The 19,911-nt window shown below is 46.4% G+C and overlaps 1 protein-coding gene across 1 annotated transcript in view; it reads left to right on the forward strand.

Moving 5' to 3' along the window:
• Positions 1-972: 972 nt before the first annotated feature.
• Positions 973-19,911, forward strand: part of USP28 (ubiquitin specific peptidase 28) — a 35,312-nt gene continuing 16,373 nt past the window's right edge. Inside the window, exons 1-14 of the mRNA XM_056860012.1 lie at positions 973-1,044; positions 5,203-5,280; positions 5,837-5,975; positions 6,682-6,799; positions 7,448-7,610; positions 8,696-8,782; positions 11,350-11,487; positions 12,185-12,258; positions 13,588-13,667; positions 15,246-15,394; positions 17,763-17,890; positions 18,116-18,211; positions 19,072-19,209; positions 19,520-19,725. Of these exons, the coding sequence (XP_056715990.1) occupies positions 973-1,044; positions 5,203-5,280; positions 5,837-5,975; positions 6,682-6,799; positions 7,448-7,610; positions 8,696-8,782; positions 11,350-11,487; positions 12,185-12,258; positions 13,588-13,667; positions 15,246-15,394; positions 17,763-17,890; positions 18,116-18,211; positions 19,072-19,209; positions 19,520-19,725 (1,666 nt within the window). The remainder of the gene's footprint in view (positions 1,045-5,202; positions 5,281-5,836; positions 5,976-6,681; positions 6,800-7,447; positions 7,611-8,695; positions 8,783-11,349; positions 11,488-12,184; positions 12,259-13,587; positions 13,668-15,245; positions 15,395-17,762; positions 17,891-18,115; positions 18,212-19,071; positions 19,210-19,519; positions 19,726-19,911) is intronic.

Genomic DNA, 19,911 nt, shown 5'->3' on the forward strand with positions numbered 1-19,911 from the left:
TCAGGCCTCCAAAATCTCCAAAAAAGCCGCGGGATTGGGAGGAAGGCTTCGAACTCGAGCCAGAAGGAAAGGTGGGGTGAGGAAGTTTTAACAAATGAATCCATAAATAAAGTTTTGTGCAGTGGAGTGCCAGGATGGGGGTCAGGTTCAAGCCACCGTCTTCTCGCGTTCTTTGAGCGGGTCTCGATAAGTGGTTTTGATGCTGCTTTGTGTTACGATAACCCTGTGGGCCTTGAAGGGGCCGTGCGACACCCTTGCTGTTGACTTCATTTTAGGTATTCAGATTTATTTATTCACTTCATTTATAGCCCACATTTCTCTCCAACGGGGAGCCAAAGCGGCTGGCACTGTTCTCTCCTCCTCCAGTTGTATCCCCACAACAACCCTGTGAGGTGGAAGTAGAAAAGAACAAGGGTCTTAATAGCATGTTAAAGGCTAACAGAATTTCAGGCCCGGGGGTGAGCTTTGGGGACTCTGGCTCTTTTCGACTGCTGCAGACAGGCAGACAGACAGACCCGGCTGCCCATCGCGATCGATCTCCTGTGAGGCGGGGGGCCGTTTTCCATCTCCCCTCCCCCACCTCCCTCGCGCTGATCCTGAGGAGAAAAACGGCCACTCGAGAGGGAGGGGGAGGGGAAGGCGGCAAACTGAGGCGCGACTTTGCCGCCGGGGGGGGGCGAGAGAGGTGGGCGGGGCCTCCTTCGCGGGCGGAGCCTCCTCCCTCCTTCCCTCCAAGAGAGGGACGGAGGGAGGAGGCTCCGCCCGCGAAGGAGGCCCCGCCCACCTCCTCCCTCTCTCCCTCCCCCCGGGGCGGGAGCGCGCGCGGTCGCCGTAACGAGCGGGCGCGCGCGTGATTGGCAGGCGGCGCGGCCGGGGGCGTGGCGTGGCGAGGCATAAGAAGGGGGCGTGGCAAGGGCGGGGTTTCCGCGGCCGCTCGTCGAGGGGGTCGGTCGCCCAGCGGGTCGGGGGGCCATGACGGCCGAGCAACCGCCGCAGCAGGCCCGGGAGGGGGGCGCCGCCGCCGCCGCCGGAAGCCAGGCAAGGGTGAGGAGCCTGAAAGGGGGCCGGACTCCCCCATGTCCTCGGAGGGGGGGGGCGGTAGTTTGAATTCGCCCCCCCACTACACGTACTTTTGCTGTGGGGGAGGGGCGGGGGGGAGAGGGGAGACCCTTCCCCCCCCTTGCCAGTCTCATTCAGAAGGGGTCCTGGCCTCCTTTTGGGGGGGTTCTCCTTAAACTGGGGAGGGGGGATCCTCCTCCCACAGTCTCAAAAGACTTTCTTTGCTTTTAAAGTTTGGCAAGGGTGGGGGGGAGAGGGGGTGGCAAGGGTGGGGGGGGAGAGGGGGTGGCAAGGGGGGAGTGTGGCAAGGGTGAGGGGGAAGAGGGGGACAAGGGTGGGGGGGAGAGGGGGGACAAGGGTGGGGGGGAGAGGGGGTGGCAAGGGTGGGGGGGAGAGGGGGGACAAGGGTGGGGGGGAGAGGGGGGACAAGGGTGGGGGGGAGAGGGGGGACAAGGGTGGGGGGGAGAGGGGGTGGCAAGGGTGAGGGGGAAGAGGGGGACAATGGTGGGGGGGAGAGGGGGACAAGGGTGGGGGGGAGAGGGGGTGGCAAGGGGGGAGTGTGGCAAGGGTGAGGGGGGCAAGGGTGGGGGGGAGCAAGTGGGTGGGGGGGATAATCCCGTTTTCGGCTCCTTGGAAGTCCCAACAGGTCCATTACAGCCACTCCAGTGTGGTGCAGTGGTTAAGAGCGGTGGTTTGGAGGGGTGGGCTCTGATCTGGAGAAAGTGGGTTCGATTCGCCACTCCTCCACATGAAGTGGACCTTGGGCTAGTCACAGTCCTCTTAGAGCTCTCTCAGCCCCACCTACCTCACAGAGTGTTGTGGGGAAGGGAAGGCGATTATAAGTCGGTTTGATTCTCCTTGGCCATTTATGCATGGGAGGTTTTGCCTTGGATTTGCAGCTCTCTTAGATGCACATTTTCCTCATCTGAATTCTCAGAACTCTGCATGGGGGGCTTATTGTTGAGTTTTGAGCATTTGGATGGGGGAAATGTGCATCTAGAGAGCAGCAAATCCAAGGCAAAACTTCCCATGCATAAGTGGCCCTTAAAAGGTAGAGAAAGTCGGCATATAAAAACCAGCGCTTTTTCTCAGTAGCAGGCAGCTCTCAGACATTGCTTTCCTACTTCCTTTATGGTGGTGGAAAGTGGTGTTGAGTGGCAGCTGACTTATGGCCACCCCATAGGGTTTTCAAGGCAAGAGATCTTCAGAGGTGTTTGCCGTTGCCCATCTCTGCATAGCAACCCTGGAATTCCTTGGTGGTCTCCCACCCAAGTATATGAATCAGGGCTGACCCTGCTCAACTTCTGAGATCTGATGAGATCAGGCTAGCCTGAGCCATCCAGGAGAGCCAGCGTTGTGTGATGGTTAAGAGCGGTGGTTAGGAGCAGTGGACTCTAATCTGGTGAACCAGGTTTTATTCCCCACTCCTCCACATGAAGCCATCTGGGTGACCTTGGGCTAGTCACGGCTCTCTTAGAGGTTTCTCAGCCCCATCTACCTCACAGGGTGTCTTTTGTGGGGAGACCGGTTTGATTCTTCCTTAAGTGGTAGAGAAAGTTGGCATATAAAACCAACTCTTCTTCCTTCAAGTTCTGCAAGCATTTTGCAGCAGGGGACTGCCTTCATGGAGTATGGTTTTTTTTAAAAAACAAGGTACAGGTTGAATATCCCTTATCCTTGGGACCTTATGCTTGGGACCAGAAGTGGTCCGTATTTTGGATCTTCCCATTTTTTTAAATTTTTGCATATACATAATGAGATACCTTGGGGCTGGGACTCAAGTCTAAACACGAAATTCATTTATATTTTATGTGTACTTTATACACATAGCCTGAGTGTAATTTTAAACAATATTTTTAAATAATTTTGTGTACATTGAACCATCAGTGGCGCTGTTGAGGGCTTGTGAGCAATGCCTGCATTCTGGCTTAAAAGGTCTGGTTTTCGGATCAGTCTGGATATCGGATGTCTGGATAACGGATACTCAACCTGTATAGCAATTCCCCCTCCCCATGTTAAGCATCTCTTTTTAATTCTCCTTTCTGCTCCCCACACCTTGAAGCAAGCTCCTCCCCCCTTCCTGGCAGTGCACTCTCACTTTTCTGTCCTAGGCTGTAGGGGTGGATCCTGACCTGCCGGTGCTTTCCAGGGAGCAAGAAGACAAGAGGAGGAGGAGATGTCGAACTCAGAGGATGAACACTGTTTTTATTTTTAACGTTGTGCGTGTCTACACTTGGTTTGAGGAAGCTGCGTGGTGGGGGGAATTCTATTGCTTCTGGTGTACTTTCATGCCTCTTGGCTTTGTCAGAACCTGTGCCAGAACTTGGGGGATGAAGAATGGCTTCCCTCCCTCCAATGCCAGTGCAGTTTTCTACTGTGGAAAAGGGTGCTGAGGGTTCCGGGTGGGGATCAAAGGTAATGCAACTCCTTTGGGTTTGGGTTCTTCTGATGGTTTCTGCCCTTTAGACATTAGGGTGGGAAGGCGCGGCAGTGTGTTAATTTCACTGAGATGATGTGGTCTCCTACAGTGAGAAGGGGAAAGGGAGGGACCCCTTTGATTTAGGGTGCATCCAACTACTGTGTTCAAGCTGGCACCTCATGGCTGTTCCTTCACTTAAGGTAGCCCACCGGGCATGAACCAGAACCCAGACATTTTCCACTGGAGCTCCCACTTTGTGGAGCAAGTTCCCTGTGCAGTTGCGGGAGGTGCTCCCTTTAGAAGTGTTCAAGAAGCGGTGCGAGGCTATTTTGTTTGCTAGGGATTTTAACGGAGTGTCAAGTGAAAGCATCATTTTGGGAGAAGGGGTTTATTTTATTTTGTTGATTTTAAGTTATGTTGTGTAAACTGCCTTGAGCCACAGGAGAAAGTGGGAAATCTACGTTTTAATAAATATCTGTGCCAAGTAAGCTTAGCTTCATTTCTGGAACGAGACGTTAAATCATGTGCTTTCTTCATATTTCTAAAAACTACTGTTGGCCGTTCTTTTTTAAAAACTTGGGGTAATAATGGGACCCGGTTGCTGACCAAGAAAGCTGTATGCTTGGACTGAATGAACTCCTGAAGACAGCTGCTTGAAATAAGTCTTCTTGGTTGTCACAGGATGGCTTTTGATTCTACTGTACTGTAAAACGCCCTTATCAACCTACTCTTTGGACCTGTAAAATGGTCAGGAAAAAACAATGGTAGCTCTACTGACCAGGTGGTTGTCAGCCAGTTTGCTAGAGCGGGGCTGGAGTGCTGTGCATATCTGGCACCTTGTGAGTGATAAATGACAAACTGAAATGGCATGTGCAGTCCGCTTAAAATAGCTCTTCCTCACACCCCTGCAAATTCCATGGGCTCCTTATATGTCCCACCGCATGTGCTGCTGCTTTTGGGTGGAAATGAACACACGGTCCGCTAGCCTCCTGCCCATACGCCCTTTAGATTTAGTACTGTGGCATTTGGAATGTTCTGTCTCAGGCCTGGCTGAACTCGCCTCTTTAAAGAGTGCCCAAGTCTGTTAGAAAACTGTGAGTTGGGTTAAAATGAGCATCAAGGCGCAAAATGGGAGGGGTGGGATTTCCTGTTATTAATGCCTGTAGGTGCTGGAGTACCCAAACTTTTGAGTTGGGCAGAATTCTTTACTTTGGTCCAGAGCAGGTTATAGCCTTGATACTACCGACAGCATAATAGTGCGGAAGTGTGTTTGGCGGCTCTCACACCAGATCAAAGTTCACACCAGATCAAAGGTAGAGTACAGAGCTGGTAGAGCTCCCACACTCAAAATAGTGAAGGGAGCTTTAATTTAAATGTTCATATGTACATCCTTGTAGGAATTCACCTGAACATATTCCTTGTTGACTGGAAGAGGGGATGATGTGCCTGTGTACAAGAATGATTGAACAGGACAGAAATAAAGCACACTCACCTGAGTGCCACTTACTTTGAATTAGAAACCTTAAGATGAACTTGTAATAACTGAAAACTTTTTAAAATGTACATAATGTATGGGCCCACTCACCCGTTCTTCTGAAATGTCTTTTTTAAATTCTTTAACTATCCAAGGGGCCCTATAGTAAAATGATCTTTATTAGATCTTGTTTTGCTGTTGATGTGTAGTTAATCTTGATGTGTTCTTTCTTGGGCCTGTTTTAATGTAGAGCTCCAGCGTGCTGGTCAACCAGCTGAGAGAGATCACAGGAATTCAGGATCCTCTAGTTCTCCATGAAACCCTGAAGGTGAGTATTCTTTTGCTGGTGTAGACATTAGTTGTCTTGCAGAAATTCCTGCCGCTGGGTCGGCTAGTTCAAGATTAAATATACAGTGCAGGTGTTTGAATCGGGCCTGTTTAACAGCTCTTAAGTGGCTGCCTCCTTGCATTGCTGCATCCCAAACCCTCTTCACTCCCCCCCTTTCTGCACTGCTTCTAGTTTTGCAGTCAGCATAGTTGTGGCTTTTTTGGTTTTCGGCTCTTTAAAGCTGATAAGGGCAGGCAGGTTAACCCACAGGTGCTGTTTCCAGAGAGGAGAGGGGACGGCACTCTGACAGCTTTGCATGCTGCCTCTCCTGGCCTTGAAGAGCATCTTCAGATACATTATTCTTCTGGTGTTAGAACAGCAAAGAAATGTGGAAAGGCTTTCTTACTGATTGCTCCTCAAAGTTTTCATTTTCCCTCCCAAGGCTCGCAACAATGTACCCTGGCTGTGATGTCAATTCTGGACTGATGGGGTAGTGTTAGATGTAAAATTTCCAGAAACTTTGAAGCCACTGAGAATTTGTTCTTTCTGTCATGAGGCTGCCGATGGGGACTTAAGGGAGGCTGTTGAAATTCTCACCGAGGGCCGTGCGAAAGAGTCAGGCCCAGAGCCATCTGACTGCGCTGCAGAACCATCTGACTGTGAAGGGAGTGCTGTTTGCAAACAGCAGGCAACCAGTAGGTGACCATCTTTTCTGGGAGGGGGTTATTCTTTACCTGGGAGGCTCATAGTATTGGTGCACTTTTTCTGGAAGGTTAGATGCAGGATGTAAAAACCCAGTCTCAGAAGCTCAGTTACGTTATACAAAGAGACTGCTCTGGAGGGAACGAATTGGAAACAAATTGATTTATTAAAATATTTATATCCTGCCTTTCCTCTTGTTTCGAGGCAGCTTACAGTAAAGGCCTATATGTTAATTGTTGCTGATATGAATGGGTTGATCATATTGACTTATGCTGTGTAATCCATCTTGAGTCTCAGTGAGAATGGCAGACTAGTAATGACATAAACAAATAAAATATTGGAAAGGAACCTCAGAATTGCCATGCTTTTGTAACTGTTTGACTATGTGGATGAGAGCAGAGCAGTTGTATTAAATGAGGAAAATGAGCTTTCATATGCTTGGTTACAAGCCAGTTATTTTACTGGCTGCATGTACGGTCCCAATCCAACACTCCACTGACTTTCAGTCATGCCCATAGGCTTCCTGTGGAACATCTGCTTCCCCTGGCTAGTTCTGTGGGAGAGGAGAGCAGCTTGGAAATAGCTGCAGAGCAAATCAGTGTATAACTGCCAGAAGAACCAATGTTAGGGAAAGGGTGTGTCTGCTTTGAGGGAGCACCTTTCTCGCTCCTAGATACTGATAGTTGCATTTGTTTCCAGGTACAGTTGATTCAGTAACACATGACAAAGCTGATCTGCAGAAAGCTATCCCGTTGAGAATCCAGGAGTTTCCAACTCTTCACAGCCTACTAAGGGATCCTAATGCAACAGAGAATGCGTATGCTATATATTTTTTTCTTTTTGGCGTTACCTCCCTGTGTTTCAGTAAAGGACCTTCAATTATAAAGCAGTTTTATATACTCTCTGAAAGATCATCTGCCTTTTTTTAACCCAAGTTTTGTGTCACCAATCTGATCACTTCTAATGCTTGTCCTACCTTGCCTGGTCCTGGAACAGAAAACTCTATTCACTCTACCACTTTCCATGTAGTAATTTCGGGTAACTCGGAATATATCTGTTGCAGCAAACTTTCCCATGTGTGTATACTGTGGGTGATCCAGGCTGAGTAAACACCGGTGCTCTTCTCTCTGCGCACATGCCCCCATGTAGCTGATCATGGCAGTCTGTGAACTTACCATAGTTGGTTTCCAGCTCTTAAGTGCAGGAGTGCAGGGAGAGCTCTCTTTACCAGAGACCCTTCTGCATTTCCAGATGTTTGGAAATGTCCCGTCAGGAGCAAGGAAAGTTACATTGCGGACTGGACTGAAGCAAAATGAGTTAGAATCTTTTGGTAATACAGCTTTTTTAGCTGATAGTTGTATTTATACTGTTTTTTCCCCTTTTTGTAATAATGGATATGCCATTAAAGGTTTATTGATTGATACAGCACGATTCCGTCATGTTTTGTGCACTGTGTTTCCTGCAGAGCTCATGAGTCGAGTGTGGCAGACAGTAAAAACCGTTCCAAAAGAAAACGATGCGAAGTCTGGGGGGAGGCCCTCAGCCAGAATGGGTGGAGGAGAACAAACGGCTGGCCTGTAGGAATGAAAAACATCGGAAATACTTGCTGGTTCAGTGCGGTCATACAGGTACGTTTGCATTAATATTTCTGAGTGCATTTTGGGTTTGTAGCAATACTCAGCCTGTACTTTTTAAGTGCAGCTTAAGTCGCTCTTGTAGAATGTAATTTCTTTTGGAGTGCTTTGGTATAGTGTGCAAACCAGCATGAGAGCCAGCATAGTGTAGTGGTTAAGGGCAACGGGCTCTAATCTGGAGAACCGGGTTTGATTCCCCACTCCTCCACGTCATGCCTGCTGGGTGACCTGGGGCCAGTCACAGTTCTCTCCATACTCTCTCAGCCCCACCTACCTCACAAAATGCCTGTTGTGAGGAGAGGAAGGGAAGGAGATTGTAAGCCGGTTTGATTCTCCTTAAAAGTTAGAGAAAGTGGGCATATAAAGAGCAACTCTTCTTCTTCTAGTGAGTGGAAGATGTATGCAAAAAGTGTAGCTGCCATTATGGCCCCACTTGCAATTTGAGTATGAGGTTCATATGTCACCCATTATATGACGTATCAACAAGAGCCAGCGCTAAAAAGTTCTGTTGAAACTGGTACTATCTTGTTGCCTTCCGTGAGGTGGGGAGTGAGAGACAGGAACATGGGGTCCCATTCATGGGGATGGAGGAGAGCAGATTCCCCCCCCCCCCAGTAGGGGAACACAGGCATTGGGGAGTGTTGAGTGTGGCCTTGTCACAAGGGATCTCTGCTAAGATGAAGGCGCCCTAAAGTCCCATTGATATTAGTGGGAGAGTGGAGTGTTTGAGTGATTCAGTTCTGAGTTTCCATCCTTGTCCTACCCACAAGTGCACAAGGTTGGAAGAGACCACAAGGGCCATCCAGTCCAACCCCCTGCCATGCAGGATCCCACAATCAAATCACTCCTGACAGATGGCCGTCCAGCCTCTGCTTAAAGACCTCCAAAGACAGGGACTCCACCACCCTATGAGGCAGCACATTCCTCCGAGTACTTTCTGGTTAGGAAATTCATAACTTCTGGAGCTGCCATGAGAATTGAGAATTTTTAAAGGTTGGTGGGTGTGCTGAACTGAGATCAGATTACTTTGATTAGAAAAGGCAACGGTTTCGTTTTAATTTTATTTATTTTTTGGTCAGTCTCTCTTCCACCTGCCAGAATTCCGGCGTCTGGTCCTCGGCTACTCTCTTCCAAACAGTCTACTGGAAAATTGTCAAAGCCGCAGCGTAAGTGCTCTCTGAGTAACGGTAGGGTGATTTTCCCCCCCTAGATCTTGCAGTTCAGTTGGCTTTGTGTAAAATTGGCTTGCAGGTGACCGGATTTTGGTGGCGTATCTCGGTAACTACAGAAAAGAGAAATGGTTGAATCTGGGTTCAGACTTAATCCTAGAAACAAAGATAAATTGTGGAACTCCCTGCCCCAGGATGTGGTGATGGCTGCCAACTTGGAAGGCTTTAAGAAGGGAGTGGGCATGTTCGTGGAGGAGAGGGCTATCCATGGCTACTAGTAAAAATGGATCCTAGTCATGATGCATTCCTATTCTCTCCAGGATCAGAGGAGCATGCCTATTCAATGAGGTGCTGTGGAACACAGGCAGGACAATGCTGCTGCAGTCATCTTGTTTGTGGGCTTCCTGGTTGGCCACTGTGTGAACAGACTGCTAGATTTGATGGACCTTGGTCTGATCCAGCAGGGCTTTTCTTACGTTCTTGTAACTTCATGCATATTCTTACCCCATAACTAGATTATAATTGCCATCCAAATAGGGATCTTGTATTATTTTTATTTTGTCAGTGTGATACATGAATAACCTCTCTTGTTCTGTGTCTAAGAAGTACACAGATTTTTCTTAATATTGCAGCGAATGCCAAATGTTCTCATGTAAGAGCTTTCCAGTCTTGATCTTGCACTCTGGCTGACCAGGAGGGGGCGGCATCGCTGGGAAACCTCTTCATGGTCAAAGCTAGCTGTGTATCCTGGACAGCCCACATTGGTTACCTGATCCTATCTGTTAGCTGCTAATCTGATCCTGTTAAAAAAAAAAACCTGTAGAGTTCTGTTTAGTGACCCCAGACTGAACTATGCTGCTCAGTGGGGAAAATCTTCCTCGAAGCTGTGACCGTGGTGGCTCAGAGATGCTGTGGAAGCAGTTGAGAGCCATGTGTCTGGGAACCTGGCCAATCAGGAGACGAAGATGGCATCTCTTTGGCAGTGCAGCTGGGCGCCCAGACATAACAAAGCTGACGAACAAGGCCAAGGTGCTGGACTGGGGCTGTGACAGTCCTTGGAAGGGGAGACAGTTTTGTTCCCGTGGCACTTGTTTGGTAGAAATGATGGCAGTAAGGAGGATCTCATGAAGATATCTCATCATGCTTTCCCCAGGAAAGGAATGGGGTAGAATTGGGTAGGCGAGGAATCATAGAATCGTAGAGTTGGATGGGACCACTAGGGTCATCTAGTCCAACCCCTTGCACAATGCAGGAAATTCACAACTACCTCCCCACCCACCCCCCACACACACACACCCCGTGAACCATACTCCATGCCCAGAAGAGTAGACAGGCCTTACAGCAGAGTTTGTTTATCAGCTTCTCATCCCTGGAAGTAGAATAAGGTTGTAAAGAGGGAGGAGTGAGAGACTGAGGAACTGCTAAGTGTTCCTTCCCCACTGATTGGAATAGTGCTCTGCTCTGAGGCAGGAACAGAGGTAAAAACAAATTTGGCCTTCAATCACGCTTTGGTTGGTGGTGTTTGCCTGGGATATTTATGAATGTTGTGACTATGTAATCAATAAATATATTGGACTTCCTTTATGGAATGCGAGCTTATTGAAAGTTGTAGATGCAGTATTACTGAGGTATATTTAAAAATTGATCTGAAAAAAGACAATAGGTATGTGATGGACAGGTCCAGTATTCTGCCTCTGAGTGCAGCCAACGAGAACTGGTGGAATGTTGGGGGGGGGGGGGTTTGGCAGTGGACAGTTAGTTGGAGCAGAGAACGATGTGAGAGGAAAATGAGTTTGAGTCTGTAAGTAAGAGTCAGAAGCTGCCTGTAAGAACGGTGGTTTGTAATTGAGAGGACTGGAGAAACATGTTGAGAACTGTTGCATTGATTTGCCTATAATACTCCAGAATTGTTTAAGTTTTGAATAAAAGGTAACTCCTTTTTGTTCTTCCCTGCTGACTGAGGGTGAATTGTCTCAGGGGAAGAAACTACGTACACAAACCAGTTAGGCAGCATGAAAAGGAAGCAGTACTTAGTTCCAATAGCTCGGGGAAATATCTGGGTGAGGGGCGGTTGAAAAGGGAACTGGGTTGCCCGTTGGGAAAGAGAATGGGGACCTAGGGTGTAAAAAGGTCAGGACTCCCATAGAAATAGGGACAAGAAGGGTTGTGAGCCTGTGACTGTATAACCCACCTGCCCCTCTGAGTCTGAAACAGGCTGTGTTGGGTGGTAGGGTTGGGGGTCTCATGGTACTTGAACTAGGGACTCGCATGAACTGAAACATACCAAATATGTGGTTGGTATCATGAATACCATCTAGGTATTGGAGGTGATGCCCTGATGGGAATATCTGCTGTGAGGTGCTCACTCAATGGATCTAATCCACAAACCTTGCAGAGGCTTCCTCGGGTGCCAGCAAACTTGCCTTCTCAACTGCATTTTCCATAACCGATTTTGTAAACTAATCATCCTGTCATCCATCATGGGTACTTTGCTGATGCTTGTAACCACAGGCCTGCTTCTGCCTGTCCTTTCTCTGAAATGTACTGTGCTTTCTCTGTTTCAGAAAAAGAGGAACATCGCATTCATGCTGGAGCTGCAGTGTCTCTTTGCTTTAATGTTGGGGACGGTCCGTAAATTTGTAGATCCCGCAGCAGCGCTAGAGCTCCTAAGGGGTGCATTCAGATCTCCTGATGAGCAGCAGGTAAACTATCACTCCTTTGCTTGTTTGTGTGCTGCCGTGTTGTCCGCAGCTCTCCCACATCCCTGCTTCCTCTGGATTCAGTTAGGTAAGGCTAACTGTCGGATCCAGACTGTGCCAGGTCTCCGTCGAGCACAGGGGAGGGGGGATTAGCATGGGTGGAGTGGGGGGGGGGAATGAACTCTCTTGCACTTTCCCACATAACACCAGATGGTGTTTTTTTCTCCCCAGAGGTTACTTCCAGTCTCCAAACTCTGCTAGGAGTGAAAAATGGTGTGTGTTGTTTTGTGTGTGTGTGGGGGGGGGGCTCAACTTTCACTTTCTGCTTGTGCAGTACTTTTTGTGCTCCAGTCAGCTGCCATCCTGTCTAGCTTGGCTTTCAGTGTTCGTACAGAAAACCTCTTAAGCGCCATACAATAGAAATTGGCACACTGTTGAATGGGAAGCAGTCATTAGTTTGAGCAGGCAAAAGCTGTAAAGCAGCAGGATCCAATGCACTTCCACTATATAGGACCTTTCTGGGTTTGTGTGAAGTCTCCCAGCCTTCTTTACCTTTACGTGGATGTATTTTGATTGGTCCCTGCTAAGACATTGGGGAGGCTCTTTCCCCGTTGACTAACAAATGTGGCAGTATTCTCCCTGCCAGTTCTCTGCTCCCCTTTTGATGGTGTTTTTCTCTCTGATCCTTGCTTCTTTTTAGCAAGATGTGAGTGAGTTCACGCACAAACTCCTGGACTGGCTGGAGGATGCTTTCCAGTTGGCTGTGAACGTCAAGTGAGTCCCGAGACACTGCTTTCACAATTTGCGGGATGGCAGGGCACAGAACTGCCTGCTTTGTCTTTTCATTGGGCTGGGCAATTGTGAGGTTATGCTAGTTATTTCTCATTAGGAAAGTGTCTGCCTTCAGTGCTATAACCAGTTTCTTGTTTGGACCACTTATTGGCTGCCTTCCTAGCAATCTGCTCATGGCCATTACTTGGTTGGGGGAGGGGAGAAGAGTTTCAGTGATAAAACCTTTGAATAAAAAGTTCTAGCTTATGTTACAAGCACAATAAAGCTTATTTTCCAGGGGAATGTGGGCATTTTCAAAATTTAATAACATGCTTGTTTGAATGCGTCCTGTTCACCTAAGTTACCAAGTGTGGTATCGGGTTGGGTCCACATGCCTGTTCCGCTAATGGTGGTGCCTTCTTCCAGCACAAGGCTTATTTTTATTGATATAAAACATTTCTATGCCGCTTTTCCACTCAATCAGGATCCCCAAGATGGTGCGCATAAGAAACATTTGAACAATTTAAAGCAACATTTAAAATGATAACTTCTTACCCTCACTGTGGGGAAAGTGGCACTGTGGGTGGAGCGGATCCTTGGTATCCAGCTCAGTTGGGATCCAGGAAATGCGGTGCTGTCATGATTTCTGACTAGAGCGCTTGACCATTTTTGTGAGGTTTTTAAAATAATCTTTTGATTTCATAATACTCAAATAATGAGACTTGATAATACATAACATAGAATACAATATCCATGAGGTCAGATTTGACAATCTAAACTATGTTCAATATCTATTTTTTGACTAATTCTTTAGATTTCTTTCTATTCCAAAAAGTAATTACAGGAGACCAGACTTGTACAAATTTAACTTGTGTATATCAGTCTCCATCCCAGAACTTCGTAAATGCAGATATTTTCCCCATTAACATAGTATACCGTACTTTCCATTAGCCATTTCTCAATATGTGGTGCTTTCTCCTGTCTCCATGCCACAACTGTTAACCTATTGGCTGAGGTAAATACATTTCCTATTAACCACATCTTGTTAACTGAGATCCCACTAGGCATAAAGTTCAAAAGAGCCACATTAGGATCTTTTTGTATTTCTATATGCAGAATTTCTCTCACTAATTTAAACACCTTATTCCAAAAAACTTTTATAATTGGGTACTGCCACCAAATATGAATAAATGAGCTCATACATCTTTTACATCTCCAGCGTATATTCGATGTGGAAGATGTTATTTTCTTTAACCTGTCTTTTAGCGAGCCTTCAGAAACTTAATTGTACAGTCTGTATCCCTGATTAGATTGAACCTGTTGTGTCTTCAGCAGTAACCCCCAGGACAAGTCTGACAACCCAATGGTTCAGCTTTTTTATGGGACATTTTTAACTGAAGGGATTCATGAAGGTAAGTAACTAACACCTCTGAGTGTTTTACTGATGACCGTAAAGCTTTTTTTTTTTCTGTCAAGTCGCAGCTGTCTTATGCTGACCTCATAGGGGTTTTCAAAGCAAGAAATGTTCAGAGGTGGTTTGCCATTGCCTGGCTCTGTGTTGTGACCCTGGCCTTTCCTGGTGGTCTCCCAGCCAAGCACTGACCAGGGCCCACCTTGCTTAGCTGCCAAAATCTGGTGAGATGGGGCTAGCCTGGGCCATCCAGGTCAGGGCAAAAGACATACAAAGGTGGTTTGCCATTGCCTGCTTCTGCAAGCAGCCACGGACTTCCTTGGTCTCCCATCCAAGCACTATCCAGGGCTGACCATACCTAGCTTTCCAGGGCTAATGAGATTGGGCTAGCCTGGGCTATCCAGGTCAGGGCAGGCTGTAGATCTTAAAACAGTAGATCCTCTGAAAACAAATTGTTCAAGCAAGTCACTGAAATTACAGTTAACATCATTTCATGTTGACAGCATTGTAATATATGCAAAATGCTTCCTTGCATTTCATGAATACAACATTGGGGGGCGGTGTTTTCCTAACTGTATCTTGAGACTTCTTAACAGGCTTCTAACAGTTCCCACCTCGTCTTCCATTTTGATTGGATCTCCACTGTTAAACATGTCTTCATTTAAAAGTTGGTATGGGTGCTGTACATACCAGGATGAAAATTTTGCAGACTTAACCTTCATACAAACAGGTGGCTTATAACAAACAGTGTTTGTAATTTAATGTGTAGCTGAAATAGATAGCAAGTTTGGGTGGGGGGGACAATCCCTGTCTGAGACTGTAAAGGGCTACTGCTGATCAAGAGTAGGCTGTGCTGAGCTGTGTGGATCAGTGTTCCGTAAGACAGCTGCACCTTCCAGAGGAGCAGCTGTCGTAGTCTGCTATTCTGGCTACAGCCGAGAGCCTTAGGCACCTTCAAGACTAACCCAAATATATTGTGGCATTAAGCGTTTATCTGGTAAAGCGGGCTGTGGCCCACAACAACAGATGCCACGATACATTCTTCCAACTCAAAGGTTCACTAAGACTTGGTTATTTTGGCTGCAGCTTCATGTGCTCCTAAGTGGCACTTGATTAGCTCATGAGGTGTCACTCTAGCCTCAACTCCATGGTAAATAAGGAGCAAGAATTTAAATCAAGGAAGCAGGAAACAGTCCTGAATATTTGCATAAAAATACTCCTTTTCACAGTTTGCTTGGGAAAAGCCTTGTTTGGTTTAAATAATAGAATTGACTGTTGCAGTATCTAAACATCTTTAAAGAAACCTACTCTTAGCAAACTGGCTTATGACTGTTTTCTCCTTTGTGTGTGTTTGTGTAAAGTGCTGTCAAGTCGCTTCCGACTTATGGCGACTCTGAATTAATACCCTCCAAAACGTCCTATCATTAACAGTGTTGCTCAGGAGTTGCAGACCTGAGGGCCATGAGTTTATTGAGTCAATCCACCTCATGTTGGGTCTTCCTCTTTTCCTGCTGCCTTCAGTTTCTCCTAGCATTATTTTATTTTCCAGTGACTCTTGTCTTCTCAACCCTGTCTTTAGGCAAGACCTTTTCCAAAATCGAGACCTTTGGCCAGTATCCCCTGCAGGTAAACGGTTATAAGAACTTGAACGAGTGTTTGGAAGGAGCCATGGTAGAGGGGGAGACTGAATCGCCACCTTCTGATCAGTCAGTGAAATACGGGCAAGAGGTCAGTTGTGCCTATTTCTGGCTTTTTTGATTAGCAGCCGTTGTATGAAGGCAAACTTGGACTTCACAAATGTGAAAACATATGAAGAGTCCAGTTAAGCCCATGTAGTTGAGGTGTCATGAAATCCTTTAAATGTACATTACTATAAGATCCAATGTTGGAGTGATCCGTAAAGCTAGCATGCTTCTGTTGTAAAATTGCTGATGTCCAATGTTACCTGCCTTGGGAAGCTTACCTTGTGTGAAGGTGTCTGCTTGTGTTTTTAAGTGTGATAAAGTCTCTCTCTTTTTATTGAAGCCTACCCGTACCCGAGTAGGGGGAGAACTACTGCCTCCATATTTTCGGAGGGTAAAAGTACAGTGCTTAGCTTTATGGTATGCCTTTTTTCATAATTTATATTTTTTCCCTCTTAGTGTATTCTTCAATTTCATTCTTGCTTTTTTGTTCTTCCTCTGATCTGCCTTTCTAATTTTAAATCATTCCTCAATCTCATTCTACTTTTCTCTGACATTTTTCAAGGGGCGTGAAACTGGGTTTTATAAATGCACATTAAAGAGTGCATTGGGAAGGCTGAAAATGCTCTTCTCTCCATGTCCTTCCCCAAATCATTGCTTGGTCATGTAACCAGCAAAAGGTTGAGATCTTTGAACAGGGAATTTGAAATGGAGGAAATGATTCCGGGCCTCTTTGCAGCTCCTATGGCCCTTCTGTGCAGTACCAAAGCTTGTTTCTGCATTGTTCTTAGAGTTGGTTGGGTTTTGTGTATTGGAAAACACTGTGTAGCTAAAGAAATGGGAATATCCTTGTTGTTGTCCTGATTAATCTGTCTCATGGTTTAATCCCACTCTTCCTCCAAGAAGTTTAATGTAGTATACAAAGATCCCCCCCAATTAACCTCACAACAGCTCTGTGAGGTAGGTTAGGAGGAGAGTGTCTGACCGAAGGTAACCTGGCAAACTTCATAGCAGAACAGAAATTTGAATCTAAGTTTCACTAATGTCAGACTAACCACTATATTGTATTGGTTCTCATAGGCCTCTGGAAGCTGTCCCTGTGTGTATATAGATAGGAGAGTTCTGCTTTTGAGACTGTTGCAGAAAATATCTATAGGGCTAGCAAGAGAGCATCTGTCTAACTTGCCAGAATCCCAGGCTAGGGAAGATGAATTTTAAGTTACCCCAACAATGTTGGGAACTTGAAGGCAAATGGTGAAATGGGAGTTTGAATGTTGTTGTAGTTAATCAGAGTTAGCTGTCTCCTCTTCCATATGGTGTGTGTGTGTGTGTAAAGTGCCGTCAAGTCGCAGCCGACTTATGGTGACCACTTTTTTGTGGTTTGAGGTGGTTTGCCAGTGCCTCTGCACAACAACCCTGGACTTCCTTGGTGGTCTCCCATCCAAATACTAACCAGGGCTGACCCTGCTTAGCTTCTGAGATCTGACGAGATCAGGCTAGCCTGGGCCATCCAGGTCAGGGCTCCGTATGGTGAACATCACCGGTTTTGCTAAGGATTTCCTAAGAGGATGTATGTAAGAGGGCTGTCTGGGCTCTTGGCCCTTTCTCAGAATATGCATTTTTAAAGTGAGATAAACCTAGGGCTATTTCTGGTGTCGAGGATTTTTTTAGTCTGCTCTCAGACAAACAAAGCACTGATTAATTGTTGGGGTCAAATAGACCCCAAAGTCAGTCTCAGAAATATAAAAACCCCTCTTGGAGTTTCATTGAGCATGTGACACCCAGCTGCAGAGTGGGCGTCAAACACCACAGGGCAGTAGACTGGTTGAGGGATAGTAAAAGACTCAAAGCAGTCTGCCCCCTTTTCCAAATCAATTGGACCCCATTTTTCTTTCTAGGATTTTTAAAGCATGATGGGCTACAAATAGCTCCTGAAGGAGGGCGTGTGTTCTGCCGTCATGCAAGGCTTTCTTGGCAGTTGATGGTGGAAGTCTATTAAAAGCCCAGGAGTCAGAAGCGTTGGCCAGGTTTCTCCAATGTGGCTTTTAGAGCAGCTGTTGAAAGACTTTCCAAATAGGTGCCAGCGATTACTGGGGATGATCAACCTTTTAGATGGCGATTGTGGAAAGTAACCCTTTTAAGCCCATCAGTGCACACATTCCAAAGGTAGCCCAAGTCTGCTCTGAAGGAAGAACTCGCTGATACTCTCTCTAGGAATGATAACATTGATTTCCTCCCCCGGGGACTGGGCATTACTTTCTGAGATGAATATTTCTAATGATTATATTGTAAATGCTTTCTGTACCTGTGAATGCTTCCTGTACCTGCATGTGTGTATGTGTACAGTGTCAAGGACTGGTAATCTTCCCTCTTCCTGTTGTCTCAAAGCCTTTCTGTATCTGCTTGTGTTCCAGCGGTGGTTCACAAAGCTCCCTCCAGTGCTGACCTTTGAACTTTCCCGATTTGAGTTCAATCAGTCCCTTGGACAGCCGGAGAAGATACACAGCAAGTTAGCATTCTCACAAGTAATTTATATGGACAGGTAAGTGGTGGTATAATACCTAAAATGACCCCTCAGGGGCTTTTTCTTAACACGGAGAATGAAGGATTACCTTCTTCTTGGGGCTCCAGACTTCCTTCTGGTTCTGCTAGAGGAACAGTGACATGACCGGTTTGGTCCTGCAGAACTGAGGTGTGATGGAGGCACGGGGGGCGGGGGGGGGGCTTCCTCTATGCACACTTTATGCAGTGGAGATTCCTTACGTAGGTTCCTGTATAGCAACAAAGAACGTATTCAAGCCAGAAGAGAAGAACTCAAGAAGCTGAAGGGTCAGATAGCGCTTCTGCAGCAAAAGTTGGAAAGGTGGGTAGCCGGTTTTTGAGATGTGGTCTCCATACAGAGCACAGTCTTTATTTCTGTGGGGAGCAGCCATTGACCTGGACTGTCAATATGCCTTGTTCCTTTCTTATGCTTATTTTTTAAAAAATTATATCCAACTTTTCTCCCTAATCCGGACTGAAAATGGCTTATCACATCTTTCCCCCCTTCTCCACTTTATCCTCATGAGAGCTAGCGTGGTGTAGTGGTTAAGAGCAGTCACTCTGATCTGGAGAACCGGGTTTGATTCCCCACTCCTCCACATGATCAGCGGAGGCTAATCTGGTGATCTGGATTTGTTTCCCTGCTCCTGCGCATGAAGCCAGCTATGTGACCTTGGGCTAGTCACACTCTCTCAGCCTCACCTACCTCACAGGGTGTCTGTTGTGGGGAAGAAGGGAAGGGGATTGTAAGCCGGTTTGATTCTCCCTTAAGTGGTAGAGAAAGTTGGCATATAAAAACCAACTCGTCTTCTAAAACAGAAACCTTGTGATATAAATTACGTGAGGGATTGTGATGAATTTTTTGTGGCAGAGTGGGTAATCAAACCTGGTGTTCACAGGTCCTGATCCATCATTCTAACCACCATGCCAAACCAAGTCTTATTATTTTAGTCAGGAAGCAAGAGTGACTTAACTAATCTTCTAGTGCTGAACAAAATAAATCATGCAGACATGCTGTAAAGCAATACATGTGACTGGGCACGTGACTAACAAAGCCTGTGAACTCACTGTTATGCCAAAGGTATGAAGGAAAACTGGTCACTAATTAAATCTCTCTGTTCGGGTTAATGTAACTTCTAGAATATAGGGATTCCCTTAACTAATCTCTCATGCTCTTTTTAGATACATGAAATATGGATCCGGTGAAGACCGCTTCCCCTTGCGGGACATGCTGGTGTATGTTCTTGAATTTGCAAGTACAAAGCCTACAGCGGTAGAGGTCAAAGGCCACACTTCAGGCGTGCCTCCCATGCATAGCAGGTAAAAATGGGGTTGTCCATTTGAAGGGCACGAGGCTTATTTCATCAGGTCTTCAATACCATATTTATTTTCATTTACAGTCTGGTTTTCTCACTGGGACCCAAGGCAGATAACAAGTATGATTTAAAAAAATTCAATTAGTCAGTGCTGTCTCTCTCACCCCACATCTGAAATATTTTTAGAAAGTAATGCGATGCCATAATTTTCACTGTTTACTTTGCTTACTTAGTATAGTACAGTTTAAAGTGCTGGCTACTGTGGTTGAAAATGGTAACATCAATCAACAATCTCCTGCCTGTCTGCTTCATAGGGTGGAAGTAACACAAATCACTGAGAATGGTGAAGATGCTGTAGCCACCTCTCACCCAGAACTAGTGAACAGATCCTTCCAGTTCCCCTGGGATCCTGTAGAGATGCCGGAGTATCCAGCTCCACGTGTGGTCACGGAGGATGAGATGAGTCTTGTTATGACCTGCCTGCACCGGTGGAGGAAAGAAGTTGAGCAAGACATACAAGGTCGGTGTCATTCACGTAATGAATTTGTTTGTGGATTTAGGGTATGATTTTATTGTTTCAATTTGTATACCATCCTCACTCCTCAGACAAGATCAGGCTCTGGTCCTTGAGCACAAGATGAAGTTTTAAGTGTAGGGACATACACCACCCCTGCGTTGCCCACATGCCTCTTGCAGGAAGAGTATG

The sequence above is a fragment of the Euleptes europaea genome, chromosome 14, assembly GCF_029931775.1.
Source record: "Euleptes europaea isolate rEulEur1 chromosome 14, rEulEur1.hap1, whole genome shotgun sequence".
Taxonomy (NCBI): domain Eukaryota; kingdom Metazoa; phylum Chordata; class Lepidosauria; order Squamata; family Sphaerodactylidae; genus Euleptes; species Euleptes europaea.